This window comes from Armigeres subalbatus, chromosome 3 (genome assembly GCF_024139115.2).
Source record: "Armigeres subalbatus isolate Guangzhou_Male chromosome 3, GZ_Asu_2, whole genome shotgun sequence".
In the NCBI taxonomy this organism is placed as follows: domain Eukaryota; kingdom Metazoa; phylum Arthropoda; class Insecta; order Diptera; family Culicidae; genus Armigeres; species Armigeres subalbatus.
In genome coordinates, this window is record NC_085141.1 from 225,885,590 (window position 1) to 225,908,310 (window position 22,721).

The window sequence follows — 22,721 nt, forward strand, 5'->3', positions numbered from 1 at the left end:
CATAGTCCCTGCTGCCCGCGAGGGCCTTGTAACATGTTATTCGGCTATCTTGATGAGCTTTCTTTTGTCAATAATTTGAACAACATGTTATTCAGGTCGTAGTGCGAACATAGTATAAGCACGTGGGCACGACTACATTTGATGCTGGGTATCTTGCGTGCACGCACCTTGATGAAACGCAACGTGGGCAACGGCCCGTAAAAGTCACTTTCGCGGAAAAGCCATCAGAATCCGAGTACCAAATGTACCATACCACGGAAACGTAGCATTGAAATAACCTCGGATATAACGCACGTGTGCATCGGCACTGCGTTACCGCTTTTTCCTTGACGAAGCCACGCTGCAGCCATCTGGTGGAGATGGACGTGTGATTTGTAAAATCAAACTATTCCTGGCCAAAACGTGTTTTAACGTTTTAATTTTTCTTTTTATTAGCATTACATTCCCTACTGGGACATTGCCGCCTCGCTGCTTAGTACTCATTCAGCACTTCCACAGTTATTAACCGCGAGGTTTCTAAGCCAAGTTACCATTTTTGCTTTCGTATATCATGAGCCTAACACGATAATACTTTAATGCCCAGAGAAGTCGAGACAATTTCCAAGCTCGAAAATTTCCTAGACCGGCACCGGGAATCGAACCCAGCCACCCTCAGCATGGTCTTGCTTTATAGCCGCGCATCTTGCCGCTAGGCTAAGGAGGGCCTTTTTAACGTTTTAATAAGCATTTCAAAATTGACTTCCTATGCCTTGCCAGGTGAAATAAAAAAGCATCATCCAGCCCCCGTTTTGTTTTCGCGCTGCTGTCAGGGCCAATGCACACCTGCGTTGTTTTACCGCCACGTGCACTCAGCATCGGAAAGATGCTACGTGGGAATTGTGGTCTTGTTGTGTAGGGGTTATCACGCCTATCTAGAGAGTAGGAGGTTGAGCGTTCGAGTCCCTCCAAGTTACGTGGACTTCTTTTCGCAAATTTAGTATCAATTTGTTCATTTTTGGAAACATATATTCTGAGCATATACGCAGCCAAGTTATTTAATTAACAAGTTTATTTATTATTTTTTATGCATATTTTCCAAAAATGTATCGATTATATAGTTATAAACTTTTTCCATATCGTACATCAATCTGATTAAAATTACATTTAGTCCAGAATTTATTATAAACATTTTAAAATTATCTTCCTATGCTGTGCTGTAGGATTTGTCAAAGTTAACACCGTCGGTTGTCATCTTATTTTTACTTGGATTCGTCTATTTGAAAATCGCACCCATTTCAACCGCGTTTTGTTTTTACACAGTGTGACATTCAGAAAGCAGCAGAAAGGAAAACGTTAATAAGACGGATTAGAACTGACAACTGCAGTGCAAACTGTGCAGCACCCGAGTACATACTTATTTTTATTTTACAAAAATTTCGGTGCATGGTTCACATTATAACTGTAAAATTGTATGAGAATATACTTTAAATATAAGGTTGGATTCCATAGATGTAATTTATTTTCTGTGCAGTGATATTTGGCTTTGTACTATTGAAAATGCAGGTGAGTCATACCATGTGCAGGTCAATGAAGATTGTCTATTTCCTTTTAAGGCAAAAAATGTGCATTACGATTGATGTGTTTTTTTTTCTTTCGCTAGGACCCCAATGAGGACACCGAGTGGAATGATGTTCTGCGGGCGAAGGGAATACTTCCTCCGAAAAAGGAAAAGGAAATAACCGAAGATGACATTATCGGAATGATTGAGAACACCATAGAACAGAAGCAGAATCAAAGCAAAGACCTCTCGAACATGGGCTTAGATGAACTGGACGAGCTGGAAGACTCCGAGGACGAAGCTATACTGCTCGAGTATCGCAAAAGGCGGATAGCCGAAATGCAAGCTGCAGTTCAGAAGGCTAAATTTGGGTCTGTTATGGAGATTTCTGGCCAGGACTACGTTCAAGAAGTCACCAAAGCCGGACAGGAAATTTACGTAGTTTTGCATCTATACAGCCGAGGCGTTCCGTTCTGTTCGCTGATCAATCAGCACCTCGCCCAGTTGGCCGTGCGATTCCCGGCAACTAAATTCATCAAAGCTATCGCCACCACATGTATTCCCAATTATCCCGAACGCAATTTGCCGACTATCTTCGTGTACTATGAGGGCCAAATGAAGAAGCAGCTGGTGGGGCCTGTCGAGCTGGGCGGACCCAACCTGAGCTGTGAGGAGCTGGAGTACATGCTGGGACAAGCCAAGGCCATCGAGACGACCATCACGGAGGATCCTCGTAAGGCAAGGGCTGTCAAGGATAAGATGTTTGCGGATCTGGCGGACAGTAATGATTGGTGATCAGCTTTTTTCTAAGTTATATTTTGTAATCGCCAAAATCATCGTTATCACAATGCAATAAACATTTATTACATTTAACTAAGTCTAACCGTATGTGATCAATGTGATATCAAGATGACTTGAAGCTCAATTGAAGCAACGAAACATATTATTGGGGAAGTTGGGTTGGGTTGATCAAAATGACTTATTTTGAATTGTTCGACGTTTAGGCATTCTGCAAAACCGGTTTGGGAGCATTTATAAATTACGTAATTTTGAATGATTTATACAAAGTGTGACTTGGGGAGAGCGGAGTGTGTTTTTGCGTTACGTAACTTATGGATTTTCCCTTTGTTTTGTCACTCAAATCTATATTTGTTACTAGCAGACCCGACGAACTTCGTTTCGCCTGAAATTGATTTATTTTCTGATTAGTTCTCGAGTTATGCAGGAATTTCTGTTTCATTTGTATGGGAGCCCCCTTTCCAAAGGAGGGAGGGGTCACGAACCATCTTAAGAACCTTCCCCGGGCCCAAAAACCTCTGCAGACAAATTTTCACGCCGATCGGTTGAGTAGTTTCGGAGTCTATAAGGTTCAGACAGACAGAAATTCATTTTTATGTATATAGAAGAAGAAGAAGAAGAATAAGATTACCGTCATCTAGCGTCACCGATTTGTATACCGATATTTTACCCAGAGCTCCAATAACAAATAGAATAAAATAAGAGGGCGGCCACCCTACCATATACTCAAGAAAGATTTTTCCTAAAAAAATTGTTACCTTCCCTTTATAGGGGGAATGACGGCTTTGGCAAGTTTTGATCTATTATTGTCAGGGGGGTTTTTATGACTGATTATGTTCAAATTTGGCCTAAACATTCTTTGCATATCAAAGAATATTGTGGCCAAATTTCATAAAATTTTGTGACAAAAACCCCCCTGACAATAATAGAACAAAACCTGCCAAAGCCGTCTTTTCCCTTATCACAATCACTAGAAAGACTTTCCATGGAATCATATAGGGGAAAAGACGGATTTGGCAGGTTTTGTTCTATTATTGACAGGGATTTGGTGGTGAAATAAGTACACAGGATTCTAGTTTTACACAATTTTTTTTTGCTCGTAATTTTGATCAAAGTCTTTGCAACATAGGGGAACGGTTCGCCACTTCATCTCATAGCTCCTATTTCAATCCCATCAAAAACAAAGCAATGAAAAGGAGTTTGGTTTGTTTATTATTTTTGTGATTTTTTTCAGCAGTGAGCACGCATGTTGACAAAAAGGAGCGACGAATTTGGTGCCGTATTTCTTTGTTTAGCGATGAGATGGATATATGTACAGTGAGATGGAGAACCGAACATTTCCCCTTTTTCAAAAAATTCTAAAGAATTCGAAGAAAAATCGCATGGTAATTAATATACGTTAAACATTTAGGATGAGTGCAAAATTGAGAAAATGTAAATCGTGTAAAAACAGAATCCAGTGTATAACATGGCTGTGATATCTTTGCCACTAATGAAAAAAAAAAACATGTTTTCCCTAGCATTTAAAATTAAAATGGATAATTATTCACATATACATTACAGAACATCGAAACTCTCTCCCCGTTTGCACAGAAAAGCTGGTTTCAGTTCAGCGGGATAACACTTTAAAATGTTCGCGCTGTGCACTTTGCAATTCAGACGCGTAGCTATTCGGCCGATACTAAATGAACTTTGTGTGTGTGAAACCCCTCGCAATGCATCCAGTGTGAACTGTATAACGTGTGCACCTCAACTGATCTGTTAGAATCGTCACCACCTTTTAGTAAAGCAAAAAACGTTTCCAAGTGAGATTTTTTTTTTCATTTCAAGTGACTTTTGTATCTTTGTGTATTATTTCCCTACTATATTTTTTGCTCATTGATCTAAAGAATTAAATAAGGAAACTTTCTTGAAGCTGATGATCATATGTGTAACGTATATTTTGAGTAATTAAAACATGTACCTAAATATAAGATTCTGTTGAATCTAGTTTCAGTAGCACGCGGTCCACTGCCCATGAAAGGTGTCCACATGCCGAAAAGGAGGGGTAAAGGGAATTTATGTTCGTATAGTTGGAGCTGATTCGAAAAATCGGCACAAGTACAATGAGAATAAAACAATCTTGTGTGGGGAGGAGGGTGGGGATGAAAAAAGGGCGGATATCAGTAAATGTTCACATGAGACAGGCAAAGATGCTCTACGCTTACTTAACTTTGAAACTTGTTGCAGGTCTGAATAATCGACGTTTTCCTCACAGGTACGGTTTCCGGCGTGGGAATGGCCTCGCCTGTTGGGACCTTGTTGGCAAACACCTGCTTCACGCCACCGCCTTTCTGTTTTGCCATCTGATAATCGCCAGAGTCGAAGTACTTTTGCCCCTTCTGGAGTCGCTTCTGTAGGAAAGCTGAATGGCCACCAAGTCCACGAGGTCCGAGACCTGTATTTGGGCCGTACTTTGCCTTCATCTTAGCTTCTTCCTGTTTTTCCAGTTCACTGACCGACTGCTGTTGCTCCTGCTGTGGGCGAGAAATGCGTTTTGATTAATGTGTGCTTTTGGTGAAGATTGTCGTTCGGCAGCTTACTTCCTCTGATTGTTCAGCAGTAGTCTGCTCATTGGGGGTTGGCTCTGTGCTCTCTTCCGAACTCATTGTGGCTGCTCAAAGGCTTAGTTTCTGCAGAGATATTTTCTGGAAAAATAAATGAGAATGAAAAGATTTATTGGGCGGCTATTAATCCAAGCGGTTAGGTGCAGCTTGAAGATGACTGGAAAAATATTCGATCCGCAATTGGTAGCACAGCACCGTAACCGCTGCACAAGGTACGGTTCGAGGGTGAATAAGGTATGATACAGACGGGCGCGGAACAGATAAAACTCGATTTTTCGAAGGAAAAAGCGCCAGCAGGAAGATCGAGACCGTGAAGAGACGGAGCAACTATACCGCGCTAATAACACACGGAAGTTCTATGAGAAGTTGAACCGTTCACGTAAGGAACACGGGCCAGGCTTGGAATTTATTCGCACAATGAGCAAAAAAAGTTCATCAAAAATGAGCAACATGACATCACGGTTATGATCAAAACATAAAGGCTCCCCCAGACCTAAGCGATTTCATAGCCACGACGGCGACAACTAGTCGCCGCGATTCTATCGTTCGGTCGCCGCCGGCAATGTTCTATTTACGCTTCCATACCAACGGCGAGGGCTGCGAAATGGTGAGTTGACATCCGGGAAGGGACGCCTAACATAGCTTTGGTCCTCACAAGTTCCAATACTCACGCTTCCACGGGTCTTCAGATGACAATTGACCGCCAGCTAAGGGTTACGTACTTAGCTGGTAGTGTAGCCTGGGCACTGTTGTTCTTCTGACATCAGTTAGAGTGAGAGGGTGCGTTCGTGTAGAGTGCTGCATAATGGGGTCCTGTCCGACCCTATCAGGGTCGTAGCTGGTGTGAGGCAAGGATGTATTCTATCACCGTTACTGTTCCTCATCGTAATCGATGAGATTCTGGTAGATGCGATTGACCGTGAACCAAACCGCGGGCTGTTATGGCAGCCTATAACCATGGAGCACCTAAACGACTTCGAATTGGCTGATGATGTTGCACTCCTCGCGCAACGGCGTTCTGATATGCAGAGTAAGCTCAACGACCTTGCCGAGCGCTCCTCTTCGGCAGGTTTAGTCATCAACGTCAACAAAACCAAATCGTTGGATGTAAACACGGTGACCCCTTCCAGTTTCACAGTAACCTGGCAACCAGTGGAGAATGTTGAAAGCTTCCAATATCTTGGTAGCCAAATGGCATCAGACGACGGTACCAAGATCGACATAGGCGCAAGGATCAAGAAAGCAAGGGCTGCCTTTGCGAGTTTAAGAAATATCTGGAAAAACAGGCAGATAAGTGAACGCACCAAAATACGAATTTTCAACTCTAACGTGAAATCTGTGCTGTTATACGCTAGCGAAACATGATGTGTATCAGTGGAGAACACTCAACGGCTGCAGGTGTTCATTAACAGATGCCTGCGGTATATAATTCGGGCCTGGTGGCCTCACAACTGGATCTCAAACAACGAGCTCCATCGTCGTTGTCACCAGAGGCCGATAGAAACAGAAATTCGGGATCGGAAGTCGGAAGTCACATTCTACGAAGGGGCGTAAACGAAATCTGTAAATATGCATTAGACTGGAACCCAGCGGGACATTGCAGCAGAGGCAGACCTGGCAGCCAAGCTTATTGCGGCGAAGCCTCAATAAAGAAATAAAAGAAGTCGACCGAAATCTAACCTGGCAACAGGTTAAAGCGATAGCCGGGCAACGCTCAGGAGGGAGATCTTTCAAGTCGGCCTTTTGCACCACCGGAGGTGTACAGGATCCATAAGTAATTAAATAAGCATGGACAATCAATTTATTCAACCAACACACGAACGACCGAAGCCCCAACTTGAGCACCAACCATCAAAAAATACATGGGGGTTTGTGCAACTTCACTACAAATGCTAACACATGTTCGGCGTACCAAAATCGCCAAAATTAAACCGTTTTAAATTTTTCCAACCGAGCTTCCAACTGTCAAATGTTTGTTCGAACAACTTCACACAAGGTCGAACAAAGCAGCAACCAAAGCATTTTCTTGGAGGCGGAGTCAATGTTGGTTCAACGTGTTTGAGCGTGTGTACTAGAGTGGGGCGCAGTTGTATGAAAAAACGGAAACTTTGTCCGATCAAGTGAGATCAAGGTTTTTCTAAATCATTTTGGGACCCCAATCAACTGTGCAAAATATGGGCTCGATTGGTTGCAACCTCGCATGCCGCATCGCGTTTTAAATTTACATAAAGATTATTATGGGAAAACGTACTTTTTCACATTTTTGCTCTTAGCGGCTTCAATTTATCATCAATCACGTGACTCAATACGTTAGCATATAGTCTGGAGGATGCCGAAAGACTTTGCCGAAGAAGATATGTAGCTGGAAGGTCTACAAAAAATGTTATTACGTTTCGAAAATTGATTGTTTAAACCATATGCAAGAAATCAATGTTTCTGCCAGCACTATCGGACAACCTATGGTTATCGAAGGGCAAAACCCATCTTCCTTCTTGTCGTATTTTTTTCTTTGTGAAATAATTCCGTATAGCTCCCATTAGCTCTAAAGCCCTATAAGATCAATTATTTTGAAATAACACTCAGTTAAATTATTGGTCTACGTAGTACGGCAGTGTTGGCAGAATGAACGATTTTTTGCATATGGTTTGAACACTCAATGTTCGAAGCGTTATAACTTTTTTCGTGGACGTTCCAGCAACGTGCCTTCTTCAGCAAAGTTTTTCGGCATCCTTTGGGTTATACTTTAACGCAATGTGCCACTTGGTTTACGATGAACTGAAACCTGTAGTAGTAGAAATGCAAAAATATACGTTCTCCCATACTAATTTCCATACAAATTTCAAACGCGATGCGGAAAGCGAGGAAGCAACCAATCGGTTCCATATTCTGCACAGTTGTTTAGGACCCAGAATGGCTTCAAAAAACCATTGATTTGAAAAAATGACCATGACGCCCCACTCTAGTGTGTACGCTTATGCAGGATGTAATGCCAATGAAGAAGAAGAAGATAGCATCCATGAACGGGTAGAAATAAATATTATTCTATCTTTAAACAAAAGTATCTACCGCTACTAAGTATCAGGCAGTTTGATGTAGGCAATTCTACATTTATCTGACTAACAATTATAATTGCAAAGAGATTATTGACAGAATAATCTGATATGAAAAAGAAGCGCCAGGGAGCGATAGCTTGATCTGTTGAAGAAGGTGAACAGGTACACAGTGGGATTGCGTCAGAACGCGGAAAAATAACTCGGGAAATTCGGAAAAACTCACGGGAGAAAAACACGAACGTGCCGAACACAAATATCTATTGTCATATACTAAAAAAGATGGTTACTATATACACTACTGCAATGTTTAGAATATGCGCAAATAGAATTGAATATGCGCATAGGTGTCGGCTAACTGGTCGAATGTATTTGGTTGAGGCTACCGTTGTTTTACGCTAACATGATCTCCTTTTTATAAAGTAGAATTAGTGATATAAAGGCACCAAGCCCTTACTCAAAATATTGCGTAAACGCGTAAACACGCGTGAGACCCAGAATCCGCATAAAAAAGAAGCCTCATAGCCCCGATCGCTGGTAGCGACCGATGCAGCTCAAAAAAGTGACTTTAGTGACCAAAACTGACGAAAAAAGGGACCAAATAGTGACTTTCAGTTGCAGAAAAAGTGACCAAATAGTGACTTTCAGTTTCAGTTGCAAGTTCGATGAGACGAAATTAAGCGTTTTTGGGTCGAATGAGAATCACAGTTGTGGTCGAAATACGTATCTGCAAAGATAACGAAAATTAACTGGTGGAATTAAATGGACAGTACTTAATTCGTCTTAGACGGATTAATAAATTATTAAATTAGCAAATTGATAAATAAACAAATTAATAAATTCATAAATCAATTAAATAAAAAATTAATAAATGGATGAATAAAAAAAAAGATGAATTAATCAGTTAATAATTAAAAAATTACTAAATTTCCAATGCAAGCATAACTGTCCAATATTTACAAGATTTGCTATCTATATGGGAAATCTATGCTTTTATGAGCAGTAAATACTAGTAAATCAGCGACTCAATAAATAAGCAAATGTACAAATTATAATTAATGAACAATAATAATGGTGTTGTAAAAACACACGAAAAAAAAATGATATTTTTCCTTCATTGCACACAAGGTTTCAAAAAAGGAAAATATAATAACTTTTTTTACGGACAACTTACAGAAAAGATGAAGCGCTTATTCAAAAGGGAATTTTCCAAAGAATTTAAGAATCAAGGACGTGGAATACTTCTGTATGTAGTTATGAGGCTCGCTTTGCCCCAATATTCCATACATCACGAGTTTACATATGTTTGTCATTTTGTCTTTAGGACATTGCTCTTAATTGTGTTTATCTCTTCACTGTGGATCGACAGAAGGGTAAAACGTCCTATCGTTGTGGTATATCCTAATGTTGCGATAGTGTTTAAATAGTCCATTCTGGATATAATAGCATTAAAAACAATTGTGGATACGCTAAAACTCATCGAATTAACGACTAGAACAGCTTTTATTCGACAAAATTCCGTTCAAAATTATGAAAAATCAACATTTTTCATTAAAAAATCGAATCCTTTGAGCCTATTATTGCGATAGTGCTAAGGTCCTATTGTTGTGGTATCGATTTCCATAAGAATTACATGCAATACCGCAACAATAGGACTGACCTTGGAAAAATGTCGCAACGATAGGCAACTGCGTCCTATTATTGCGGTAGTTTGTTTTTCTTGTGATAAAAACAAAACAACATAAGTTAAGCACAATTGACGTAATATTTACGAAACTGTAGTTAATGAGCAACCTATTCGACTACTGCAATGTGGAAAAAGACCAACAGGTAATTTTTAAAGAATTTTTGAAATCAGTTTTGTTTTGATACGGTGCTTGACCTCTCCATAATAGGTCGTTTTACCCTACATATATTTTGCTGGTTATAGTTGAAAATTGAAGGGATTTTGATGTTTAATAAGCGTCAATATGCATTTTATTTGAATGTTTCGGCCGCGTCGATTTAAGATCGTCGCAAAGCAAATTGCCGCCGAAATCGTCGCCAGCAAACATGGCCATAAGATCTGTTAGAGCAACTGTGAACAAAATTGTTTGATTTCAATAATCAGATTATTTCCAGAAATTGAGTACTTTTTTTTGCATGTTTTAATGATTTGGCTTTGCATTAACACACATTTACATTAAAGATATTGGCGACGATTTTAAAGGTGTAAAAAAGTGATCGATGCGTTTTGTTACCAGCGAAACTGACAATACTGACAACTGACAACTGACAATAATAATGATATTTGCCAATGATATAATGAAAATAACGAATAATCATATATTTCATTGAATGTATTGAATTATAGGGGACTTTGGGGTCATACAAGTCTCAAAGATCATTAAATAATTTTTTTACAAAATAGAATAACTTTTTTCACGGACGACTCACAGAGGAGAATAAGGGCTTATTCAAAAGGAAATTTTCAAAGAAATTCGGTGAGTGATTTTTTATAGATGCGGGATACTACTGTATGTAGTTATTGAGCTCGTTTTATTTCAATGTCCCATAAATCAAAATTTTTCATTTTTCGGCCTTTTATCTATAAAATATTGTACTAAAATTGTATTTTCCTCTTCATCGTGGATCCTCAAAAAGTACTATGCATATTTTATTGGTAAAAGTAGGAAATTAAAGTGATTTTTGGGTAAAATAATCATCGAAGCGCATTTTTGAGAATTTATTTTTAATATAAAATAAGCTTCTGAGCTTGTTTGACCTCAAAAACCCCCTGGAATCATTTTTTTCAATGAATATACGAACATTTGTTATTTTCATAGTATAATTGACAAATTATCATTGAATTAATATAACTCCATAATTTTTTAACTCACAATTACTGAGCTTTATAATTTAATAGAGGAATTTGGGCGTCTATCTATTGTCACATCGACCCTCAAATAATATGATAACTCTTGTCTAGTTGTGCAATCGGGTATGGTTTGGAAATGTTCGGCATCGGCTCTATTCAAAAGTATTTAAAAATCGTGTTTTATCCAATAAATCACAAAACAAAACATTTGCGAAATGATTTAGTTCTTTAGTTATCGTTTCACAAACATTTATCAATATCTGTACAACATTTTTGGACATTTATATCAACAATTATTTGTAAATATGATTCATTTTTACAGAATACATGAAAGTTCGCATAAAATGCACTTTGATGCCTATTTGACCCCTAAATTCCAAAAATTTCTAACTTTTGATGCCCCTCTATGGATCCACAGTGAAGAGATGAACACAGTTTTAGAGCAATTTCCTAAAGATAAAATGACAAAAAATATGAAAACTCGTGATATATGGAACATTGGGGGAAAACATGCACAATATCTACATACAGAAGTGTTCCACGTTCAATGAAACAGCACTCACTGAATTTTCTTGGAAAATTCCGTTTCGAATAAGCCCTTGATTTCTTCTATAAATTGCTCGTAAAGAAAGTTAAAAAAAAGTTCGAAATCGGGTTTTCGCAGTGTGCATTGGCTCTACATTCCACTGAAACTTGGCTTACCTTTAACTTAGTGTTCTATTGGCATTTCTGTCAATCGCATAAGTACGTATCTTGTGTGGCAAGTAAAATGGATACCGTGGACCCCCGGTAATATGACCGCTTTTAATCTGAACACTTTTTAATTTGAACCCCGTTCGTTTGAACATCGTTCAAATTAAAAATGGTTCAAACGTCATTTAACACGTGGAATCGAGGAAAGAAAAATGGAACATCGTGAAACGGAATGCAGAATCAAAACAAACCAGCAAAGAGAGCAGCCAGAAACAAGTTTTTCTTATGCAAATAGAGTAACCAGAAGTTCAAATTAAAAATGAACCCCGTTAATTTGAATGAGGTACCGTTCAAATTATCGGGGGTCCACGGTACACTATACAGTGGAAGGGAGCCGATAATCTTCCAACCCGCAAACATTCTAGGTCGGACCGAGAATCGAACTCGCCATTTGGGTTGGGAATCCTACGCCTTTGCTCGCAAGGCTAACTGGAGACCCGTATAAATTAATATAATTTAATAAAATATAAATTAACTATTACATTTAATATAAATCATGAAATAAAAAAATAATAAATAAAATAATAAATACAATGGTTTCAAGTTAGCCTTGTCAGCAAAGGCGGAGTATTCTCGATTTTCGTTGCGGCCTTAAGGATTTTTTTTTATCTTCGGGCATTCTTAACTCACTGGACATAGCGTATCTTTGTACTTGCCACATAAGACACATATCCATGCAATTGACGGGCACAGAAATAGAAACATCAAATAATAACTGTGGAAATGTTTATGGAACATTGAGTAAAGGAACTAGAAAAAGAAAAATCATGTTTTTTTATGAGTGAAGTAAACTATCTATGAAAATATAAATTTTTCGATTGAATATACGAATGATTGAAGTATTAAAATAAAAAAATATTTAAAAAGAAAAAATAATATTACCAAATAATAAAAAAGAAACACAATTCATTTATGAGAAACTACTGAGTTAGTTTCCTTCCGACCAAACCGATACGAGGGCGACAGCGACACACAAAGCAGGAACCCACCCGAAACCGATTCAACGAGAACAGTAAACAGTCTCGGTCGATGTGAACTCCCAATCAAAATCAATCTCTTCTCCTTGTATTTTTGAATTCACCACAGCTCCACGTTCATGTTCACCGTCGCGTTTACACTTGCGGTGAGTTCACCGCAGATACGATTTCACGATGATTTCACAGGCATGACCGTGGACTGCTCATAAATCTGATATTATTGATATTTTTAATGTTTTTATGCATCTCACTACTAAATGTAGCATCTGCCTTTCATTTGAACATGATTCCCTCACGATTTGAGTATATATCAAGAAGTTATTATCGAAAAACAGTTTGTTCACGTTCACGTTCACGGGAGGTGTAAAATGCGCTTTAGAACGAACTCAGAAGAGAAATGAAAATCGTACACGCTAACTTTTATCTACTCAGAAAAATTGTATTGGCCTTCCTTTTAATCCCACGGAAATTTTATTAAATATCAGTGAAAAACAGTACCCAAAACTATGAGTAGTCCTCCGAGAAAATCAAAATTTTACGCCACTGGAAGTGAGCGAAACATACACTACAAAAATTCCACACATTTTTATTGGCAAAAATCCATTAATTTAATTCATGATTCTGATTAGTGCACACATAACCACTCTCCACGCGAAGTACAAATATAATCTATAATCAAATAAAATGTATGTGTGGTCTCTAATATGCAGTTATTGAATTTATGTGTGGGTACAAATTGCATATATTTGGGTCGCCAAATTGCAAATATTTATGTGTGCGACAAATATATTCAATATAAAGAATTTTCTCGGTGATAGTTATCGCTAATAAGACCTGTTTTCTTTTCTGAAAAATGATTTCTAGGCAAAAATCTGCGTGAAGGAGCATTCCCTTCACGTGAGAATCAGTGAAAATTAAGTTTTGAACGCTCAACCACGCTCAACCTTCTGCTTATACTGCAGGACTATGCTCTCTGAACTATTTGAATTTTTTTTCCAAAACACACAGATTTCCCTACTTGCTGTACGTATTCATGAACGATTTTTGCTATGGAATTCGATAGCGCTTGCAATCTTCAATATTGGGGAGACTTGATTCTCTCTCTATAACATCTACTCAATTAATATTTTTTTAGAGCAAACCCTTCATCACATCTGTCAAATCTACAAAAAAATAGCCGCTTGAGAACAAATTTATATTTTCTTGAATTTGTTTGTCAAACTTCTCAGTCTCAGAATCAAGTGTCCTCATATTGTGACAACAACTCAAAATCCAATTATCCTGAAATTGTGGTGGAATGTTGGCATTTTTATCAGTGGAGATCATTTAGCATATTGACGGCTTGTGCTGTGAAAAAATGATAGCATTTTGTCAATATTAGGGGAAGTTGTTCAAATTTTGCATAAAAACATCTTTAGGAGGGACAAACACAGTAAATAATAGAGTAAATAAGGCTGTCAATCAAAAAATAATTCGCCACATAACGATCATTTGTCTAGAGGATCTATAATAAAAGTACACTCTAACAATACTGCTATAGTTCTCGGTGAAACAGCAGAGAATTAAGTCTCCCAAGGGGTCAAGTCTCCCAAGGAATCAAATCTTCCCACCTTCTCCTACTGTATACAGTTTGAGCTTTAAAACAAAATCGGAATTGGCAGGTCTCCTGCTTGCATGACTGTATACCAATTTATAAATTGTGACGTGAAACACCTTCAATTAGCTACTGGTGAAATGCCAGTAAAAGCAGCGAGTTAAACGGCTGACGAAGTTTCAGCGCGATCATTTTTTAAGATCCGTAATTTTATTTCCGCCAAGATCAAAGCATCATCCGATGGGTACATAAAGTTTTATTTAAAAAAATCTTAGTCAATAGTTTCAAAATAGTTGAAAATAGTGACTTTTTGCGAGAAAAAGTGACTTTAGTGACTTGAGGTCGAAAAAAGGGACTTTTTAGTGACTTGCCCGAAAAAAGTGACCAAGTCACTAAAAAGTGACCCGCTACCAGGCCTGAACAACGTGTAGAAATAAAATGGAAGTCCTAAACTCAAGTCAGTGATTAATTTTTTTTTTTGTTTCTAAGCAAACACAATAAATGCAATAGACAATAACCTACTGTCTACTGTTAGATAAGCCAACTAATTATTAAAAAAAATCGCCACCAGCCATTCCGTCCTTCGGAAAGAGTCTCAAAGAGCAACTTTTCCTCACTTCATTGAGTCAAATCATTTAATTCTCATTGAGAAACGTATATATCTCGGGTACTTATTCCAAAGGACGTATATGTGATTTTGTAAACAAAGATTCATACGTCGATTTTTGTCCAACCTGATGGCACTTCCGCCCAACCAATACCATGAACAGGTAGCCGAAGCCTCCCTTTGCCTGTCTGTGATCATGGTTTGCATTGGAGTGCCATCAGATTGAACAATTCGCGAATTAATCTTTTTTGCCCCTTATGGAACGTACACATGGTCAAGCACACTCAGAAATAAAATAAATTTAAAATAGATTTAAAGTTATACATTTTTGGAATTTTTGAAAGTTATACGAATCATAGTTTAAATAGTATACTACGGATAATAATAATGTATACTATGATAGTATAGCGTTGATTTATTTACTTCTTGTATTGATTATGTTGAACAAGATGGCACCGCAATTCAGCATAACCAGTTTGGTAAAAGAGCGAAAATTTTTCATTATTATTTTAGTTATTGTAACTGAGCCATAATGTTGCAGTTAAAAATGTAAGTATATATTTAATTAAGATGAACTCAGTCGTTATACATATTTTGATATATTTCTTATTTTGCAGCATAACTTATTCCGCACTGGTGATCATCAGAGCGATCACGTTTCGGTCGGCCAAAACTTTGGTGTTTCTGGACAAAGTTTTTCTTGTTCATGGACACAGCTGACATGCTGTAGGGAATGTCACGCGAAACGCACGACTTTTGCACTTCCACGCCCTGGATGTACGGATTTTTTTAGCACTTCAACTTATTGGCAGCCACCGTCAGTCACCCGAGAACGGATCATACCACCGGATCTGCATGAGCGCCAGAATGCAGCATATGATTCAAGTTTTCCCCAACATCAAATCTCGGGTACTTATTCAAAAGGCCGTATGTGATTTTGTAAACAAAGATTCGAACGCCGATTTGTCCAATCTGATAGCACTTCCACGCAAACCATCACCACAGACAGGTAGGGGAAGCCTTCGGCTACCTGTTGGTGGTGTTGGTTTGCGTGGGAGGGCCATCAGATTGGACAAATCGACGTTTGAATCTTTGTTTACAAAATCACATACGTCCTTTTGAATAAGTACCCGAGAAATAGTGTTTGCTTGATACTGAAATTCGGAAAGCAGAAACCGGCGATGGCAAGGCAATTCACACTTGCAGATTACTTAAACAAGGACCTGCTGATTCATGGCCAGCTGGTCAACTTATTTATTACCTACAAACACCAGGCCCGGCTAATGGGCAACTATATCTTCGGGGACCATTCAGCAAATCCAGACGAAAGGTCACTGTCCCAGGTCACTGCCTTTTCCCATACCAAGGATTATGCAACGTACACACCAGTCAAGCAGTTTGACGAACATTGACTCCGCCCCCAAGAAAACGCTTCGGTTGCTGCTTCGTTTGAACGTGTGTGAAGTTGTTCGAGCAACCATTTGACAGTTGGTGGATAGGTTGGAGAAAATTAAAACGGTTTGATTTTGGTTTGAGTAGTCGGGGGCGGAGTCAAGGTTCGCCGAACATGTTTGAGCATTTGTAGTGAAGTTGCACAAACCCTCATATATTTTTTGATGGTTGGTGCTCTAGTTTGCGCTTCGGTCGTTCGTGTGTGATATTGTTGGTCTAATAAATTAATTGTTCGTGCTGCTGTTGGAAAAACTTGATGGATGTTTGAATAAACGAGAGGTGGAGTCAATGTTGGTCAAACTGCTTGACCGTGTGTACGTTCCATTAGGAAGCACTCATCCAACGTAACCCAACTATGTAGTTTATATACAAACAATATAACGTCTATGCATTAAAATCAGGAAAAATTTAAACAAATATTTGAATAAACAAATAATAAATGGTGTCTACAATTGTTTTTCGTCATTCATATTAATAAAAAAAAAACAAAACAAAATTGAAATATTTCAACTGGAGGCGCCATCAGTTGCTATGCTATTTTAGTTTTTTGATAACTTATACTATGGTTCGTATAAATCAAAGTTATACTAAGTCAGATTTGTTGGCATTTAAACGAAGTTGGGGTCAACCAGGCGAATAGTCAATTAGCATGACTTTAAATCTATTTAGTTTAAAAAAATTTCAGAGTGCAGTTTGACGGAGTAAAGCGGATAAGGATAAAGTTTCTTTCGCAAATTACGTAAAAGTCACGACACAGATTGACTGATACTGAAGGTCGTCCAACAGTTCCAAAAAACAAATTTGATTTTCAAATGTTAAGCTTTTCAATAACCAACTTAAAGACTCTAGATTTTGTTCAATATCTAAGGTTTATTCAATATACATATATATAGACAATATACATACATATATACATATTATAGACTCGGAAACTACTGAACCGATCGGCGTAAAAATTTGTATGCAGAGGTTTTTGGCGCCGTAGAAGGTTTTTAAGATGGTTTGAGACTCCTCCCCGCTTTGGAAAGGGGGGCTCCTATACAAATTAAACAGCAATTTCTGTATAACTTGAGAATTAAGGTTCCCCCAAGCACACGCGATGCGACAGTCGCGACGCGATTCTGTCGCCGTTGGTATGGAAGCGTAAATAGAACATTGCCTGCAGCGATCCAACGATAAAATCGCGGCGACTAGTTGTCGCCGTTGCGGCGATGAAATCGCTCAGGTCTGGGGGAGCCTTTAATCAAGTAAATGTAAAAAAATCTGGCATGTGGAGGTTTTAGAAGGGAAGATATGTTTCTGTGGTAGTTTGAAACCCCTCCCCCCTATGGAAAGAGGGGCTCACAAAACAAATGAAACATAAATAGTCAGAGATAAAAGGCTTCCCCAGACCTAAGCGATTTCATCGCAGCGACGGCGACAACTAGTCGCCGCGATTCTATCGTTGAGTCGCTGCAGGCAATGTAATATTTACGCTGTCGCCGAATACATGCGACGCGTTGCTATCGCTTGGCGACAGCGATTCTGTTGCCGTTGGTATGGAAGCGTAAATATTACATTGCCTGCAGCGACTCAACGATAGAATCGCGGCGACTAGTTGTCGCCGTCGCTGCGATGAAATCGATTAGGTCTGGGGGAGCCTCAAATCAAAACGAAACGAAGTTCGTTGGGTCTGCTAGTTCAAATCAGTCAGCCGATTGTGGCGGTTAAGATGTTTCTTATTGGAATTCCTATTTTCGTGAAAACACCTTCAATCCCTTCAATCGAACAAGTACAAACAAGTTAGTTTTGGAGTACATAAAGTACTATAGACATTTCATCCGGAATAGAAGCGCCATTTCTTGATCGTTATCAATTGATTCCATTGATTTGGAGTTTTTATATATAACTAAAAAAAAAAAAAAGTTGCTAAATGTGTTTGGAAGTGCTTTGTGGGTCTCAATGAAATTGTGCAACCTTTGCGGTAAAAACCTGAGGTAAAAACAAGCGTTTTGAAAATATGTTCTTACTGTAGAACATTAAACACACAATATCAGATCATTATATTACAGGAATGTTTCAGCTGCGATGGAATTGTCGATAGCCTTGAAGGCGTCTGCGGTCGTAATTATCGCACCATGCAATGAAGGCTTGTTTTGTTTCCTTCCGACATTGCAATTTTTGCTTTTCCAATGCGGAAAGCGTAAGCGTTGAGTCCGCATAGCAATACTAATTTAAATAACACCTACCTTTAATGTTCGAATGGAATTGCCCGTAAGCTGTGATTACTGGGTAAAATAAAGGTTTTCACTGCACCAAAATTATTTTTTTCAATTAAAAACTGCAAAAACTTCTGTTTTTTTCTGCGGATCAAAACGATGTTCGTTTCGTTTCTCAGCGTTGAGTTGACGCAAATTTGACGTCTCATCGAATGTCGACCAAATTCAAATGTCAACCAAACTGCAGAATCCTAATTTATCAATGTCGACTCTAGATACATTGCTTTGATAGATAAGCGTGGATGCGGTGTGGTGGGGTCGATACTGGAGTTATTGCCTGATTTTCTGAAAATTGCACGCGGCGAACCCTTCATGAAAGGTACCGCCGCGCTTTATTCACCCCGTTTACTTGTTTCTTATGGGTGAATAGCATTGCGGTGTATCGTTTGGCGCGGCCGTACCTTTCGATAGTCATTCGCCGCGTGAAGTTTTGTGCAAGTACCCATTTGGGAACATTACAAACGCCTTGCCAAACGCCAAACGCCGTGTATCATATCCAGATTTATTTATGGGCACGTTATTTCGCCTTTTGTCGCTTTAAATTAGCATTGTATTAGCATTCAGAGCTATAGCTCTATAGTTAACTTTAATGCTACGTTTAGATTAGGCAAGTGAATTGAGCAAGTCGGTTGAATCGAACGTGAACTGAACGTGTAAACATCCTAATTCAATTCACTTGAACGAAAAGAAAGTTGAACATGTTCAACTTTTGGCAAGTCAATTGAATTCAACTGAGTTGTTCAATTCACTTGCCCTATCAAAACGTAGCATAAAGGGATGCATTATAATTGAATACAGTGCTGCATTGATGCCATGTTATAACGCTTATGGTTACTTGGGTATGGAAGTAACCGTAAGCATTAAGTCACAGCATATCAATGGCTTTATGTTGGCATTTAAGTTGCTTAAAAGCCTAATAATAGCATTCAGTAAACATACATGTTCTATATGAGCATCGCTAATGTGTGGCCACAAATGGCCGGAGCGGCCAAAGAGCCGGAGTGTTATGACAGCAGCGCTCCGTGGGTGCGTGTGCACGCCACAGTGGTCTGACCAGAAGAGGTCGAGTCATGGCATGGCTTGCTGCGCACTGATCGACACGCTGAGGTCAATGACTCGCTGACTCAATCCCCACATTTCCCTTCTTCTCTCATTAAAAAAGGCAAGACAAAAAAATCCTCTAGCATAGAACGCAATGATTTTTTTAAAGTTATTTACGCGAGAAAAAGATGATATTGTTTTTGAGAAACCGATGTCTAATTTACTTTGAAAACTGAACTATAACCAAAATAAACTTGTCTGGTCATCGTGGCTTTCAATCGCAGAACAACGAAATGCAAGTTAATAGGTTGTATCATTTAAATGTTAAACTAAATTGATACCTAGTGTTATGGTATTGATCTCACAAGAAACATTTTATATTGTAGCAATAATCTAAATATCTTATACTGTCCATTAAATCCAACTATCAGCTTCATATATATAGTAATACCAGCAAGCTGACCTTCTACATATCGATGTTGAATTTGCCAACAACCGCTAAGAACATGTGTTCCCAAACTGTGGACCGGGACTCCTAGGGAGGTCGTGGGCTGATCAATGATGAGTTGCGAAAGACGATTTTTGATTCATACTCTTGTCCCTATTTTGTCCCACAAATCTATCACAGCCATTAGATTTGGATCTATGTAGTGAATGGAGAACAATAAATTTTGAGATTTTGTCAAATACAATGAAATCCAAACCATTTAAATCCAATCCAAATTCAATCCAATTCCAATAAAAATCCAAGCTACATACAATTCAATTCTTGTCTACTCTTGTCCCTATTTTGTCCCACAAATCTATCACAGCCATTAGATTTGGATCTGAATGGAGAACAATAAATTTTGAGATTTTGTCAAATACAATGAAATCCAAACCATTTAAATCCAATCCAAATTCAATCCAATTCCAATAAAAATCCAAGCTACATACAATTCAATTCCAATCAACATCTAATCCTAATTCAATCCAAATCCAATCCAAATTCAATCCAAATCCAATCCAAATCCAATCCAAATCCAATCCAAATCCAATCCAAATCCAATCCAAATCCAATCCAAATCCAATCCAAATCCAATCCAAATCCAATCCAAATCAATCCAAATCAATCCAAATCAATCCAAATTCAATCCAAATCAATCAAATCAATCCAAATCAATCTAAATCCAATCAAATCAATCCAAATCAATCAAATCAATCCAAATCAATCCAAATCAATCAAATCAATCCAAATCAATCCAAATCAATCCAAATCAATCCAAATCAATCCAAATCAATCCAAATCAATCCAAATCAATCCAAATCCAATCCAAATCCAATCCAAATCCAATCCAAATCCAATCCAAATCCAATCCAAATCCAATCCAAATCCAATCCAAATCCAATCCAAATCCAATCCAAATCCAATCCAAATCCAATCCAAATCCAATCGAAATTCAATCCAAAACCAATCCAAATCCAATTCAAATCCATTCCACATTCAATCCAAATCCGTTCCACATCCAATCCAATCAAAATCTAATACAATCCGATCCAAATCCTATCTGAATCCGTTCCAAATCCAATCAAATGCAATTTTTATCCAAATCTAAATCCAATCCAATCCAAATCAAGTCCAAATCCAATCCAAATCCAACCAAAATCTAATCCAAACCCGTTTCAAATCAAATCCATTCCAATCAAATCCAAATCCAATCAAAATCTAATCCAAATCCTATCTAAATCTGTTCGAATTTCAAATCACTTCTAATCCATTCAAAGTAATATAATGATGGGATATGAAGCAATTCATAATGGCGATTCTGCTAGGTGGGTCGCATGTACAAGTAGTTTGGCATCATCTGGCCTAGGATATAATATCGTACTTAAATGAGATAGCATAAGTATATACCGTTATCCGGGGGAACATTGATCACCGGGGTAACATTGATCAGTTTCACCATTTTCAAGAAATGAATATTAAAGTATTATTTCCTGTTATCACAATTACTTATTGTTAAAGTTACAAATCAAAGTTACAAATCAAAGTTACCCCAAATTGGTAAATCAAAAACCCCTACTAAAACCATTTTTAAAACAAGTTTAAAATTATCAAATAATCAAGAACAACAGCCTTATAAGCCTTATACACACAAAAAAAAATCGTTGGTAAAATTAAAAGAATCGTTGGTAAAATTAAGAAAATGAGTTAGTGATTTTCAGTAGAAAGTATAGGATTGTTAAATTTACCAATGCAAAAAACGTTAATTTGGCAGAACCCAACTGTTATTTAAAATAAAAGTTTTCCTCTCAAATTTAAATGCGTTTTATCTATTTATTTCAACAAGTTATGCTCTCAAAGCAACAAGATGGGAATATTCATTTTAAGCCTAAATTTTGTGAAATACAATTGTAAAATAATCAAATGAAATTATTTTGTACAAGGTTATGTGTGTGAAATTCTATATTTTATTTTCATTTTCCTAATTTAGATTTATTTACATGGGACTTCGTCTATTACTCTCATGCCACTCATTTAACGACCGATACCCCTCCGAAAGCATCGTTGACATCGTTCCGTTGCTATGTTACTTCATGTGGATTATCGATCTACTGTTCCACCAGGACTACGATCTTTCCCTCGACCATAGCCAAGTTCGCTGCCACCTTCGCCGATTCCATAGAAACCGTATTCGTCGATGAAAACATCATCTTTATGGGGATCGTATTTGTGATGCTGAGTTGCGTTCGATTATGCTGTTCTGTGTCTTATTGGGCATCTTCACTTCCACCGGGAAGCCATTTGGGATGTCGGGAATATAAACTGAGGCATGACGGAGTGCAGTACTGAAAATTACATAACACGTTTTATTAAATTTCTTGCCTTTTAAACAAATTGTCTAAGTAAATACCTGATCAAGTGAAAAGAAAACGCTTCTTGCCGCTAGCACTTGCTTCATTTTTTCTTCAACTGCAACTGAACTGACATGGTCGTGGGCTGCCAGTTACATTGTTTCTGTCTGTCAGTGCGGCCAGAAACGTGAAATTTCGAAGCTTGTTCGACTATTTTTAAAATTTTGATTTAAGAGTTTCACTGTCAGAATCAGAATTCAATATTGAAAGAAAAACTTTCAAATCTATCAATTTAACATTTGAGTGGAAAGTTTTAGCTCTTAAAAATACCAAATTTCCCTTACTTTTAAAATGAA

The 22,721-nt window shown here is 38.0% G+C and overlaps 2 protein-coding genes across 2 annotated transcripts; one reads left to right on the top strand and one right to left on the bottom strand.

Annotated features, from left to right (window-relative positions):
* The first annotated feature begins 1,328 nt into the window (after positions 1–1,328).
* Positions 1,329–2,420, top strand: LOC134226199 (viral IAP-associated factor homolog). The gene is made up of 2 exons (XM_062706812.1): positions 1,329–1,542; positions 1,640–2,420. Exons 1-2 carry the CDS (start codon positions 1,537–1,539, stop codon positions 2,330–2,332), a joined length of 699 nt encoding a protein of 232 aa, XP_062562796.1. The 5' UTR covers positions 1,329–1,536; the 3' UTR covers positions 2,333–2,420.
* Positions 2,421–3,845: 1,425 nt separating this feature from the next.
* Positions 3,846–18,641, bottom strand: LOC134220440 (cAMP-regulated phosphoprotein 19). The gene is made up of 3 exons (XM_062699498.1): positions 18,460–18,641; positions 4,918–5,022; positions 3,846–4,851 (listed from the first exon to the last, which is right to left on the bottom strand). Exons 2-3 carry the CDS (start codon positions 4,981–4,983, stop codon positions 4,543–4,545), a joined length of 375 nt encoding a protein of 124 aa, XP_062555482.1. The 5' UTR covers positions 4,984–5,022; positions 18,460–18,641; the 3' UTR covers positions 3,846–4,542.
* Positions 18,642–22,721: the final 4,080 nt, after the last annotated feature.

Excerpts from the sequence above, each read along its gene's own strand:
- LOC134220440 (XM_062699498.1), bottom strand. The coding sequence starts at position 4,983 with ATGAGTTCGGAAGAGAGCACAGAGCCAACCCCCAATGAGCAGACTACT. Across the intron at positions 4,852-4,917 it reads CTGCTGAACAATCAGAGGAA|CAGGAGCAACAGCAGTCGGT; the intron begins GTAAGCTGCCGA and ends TCTCGCCCACAG.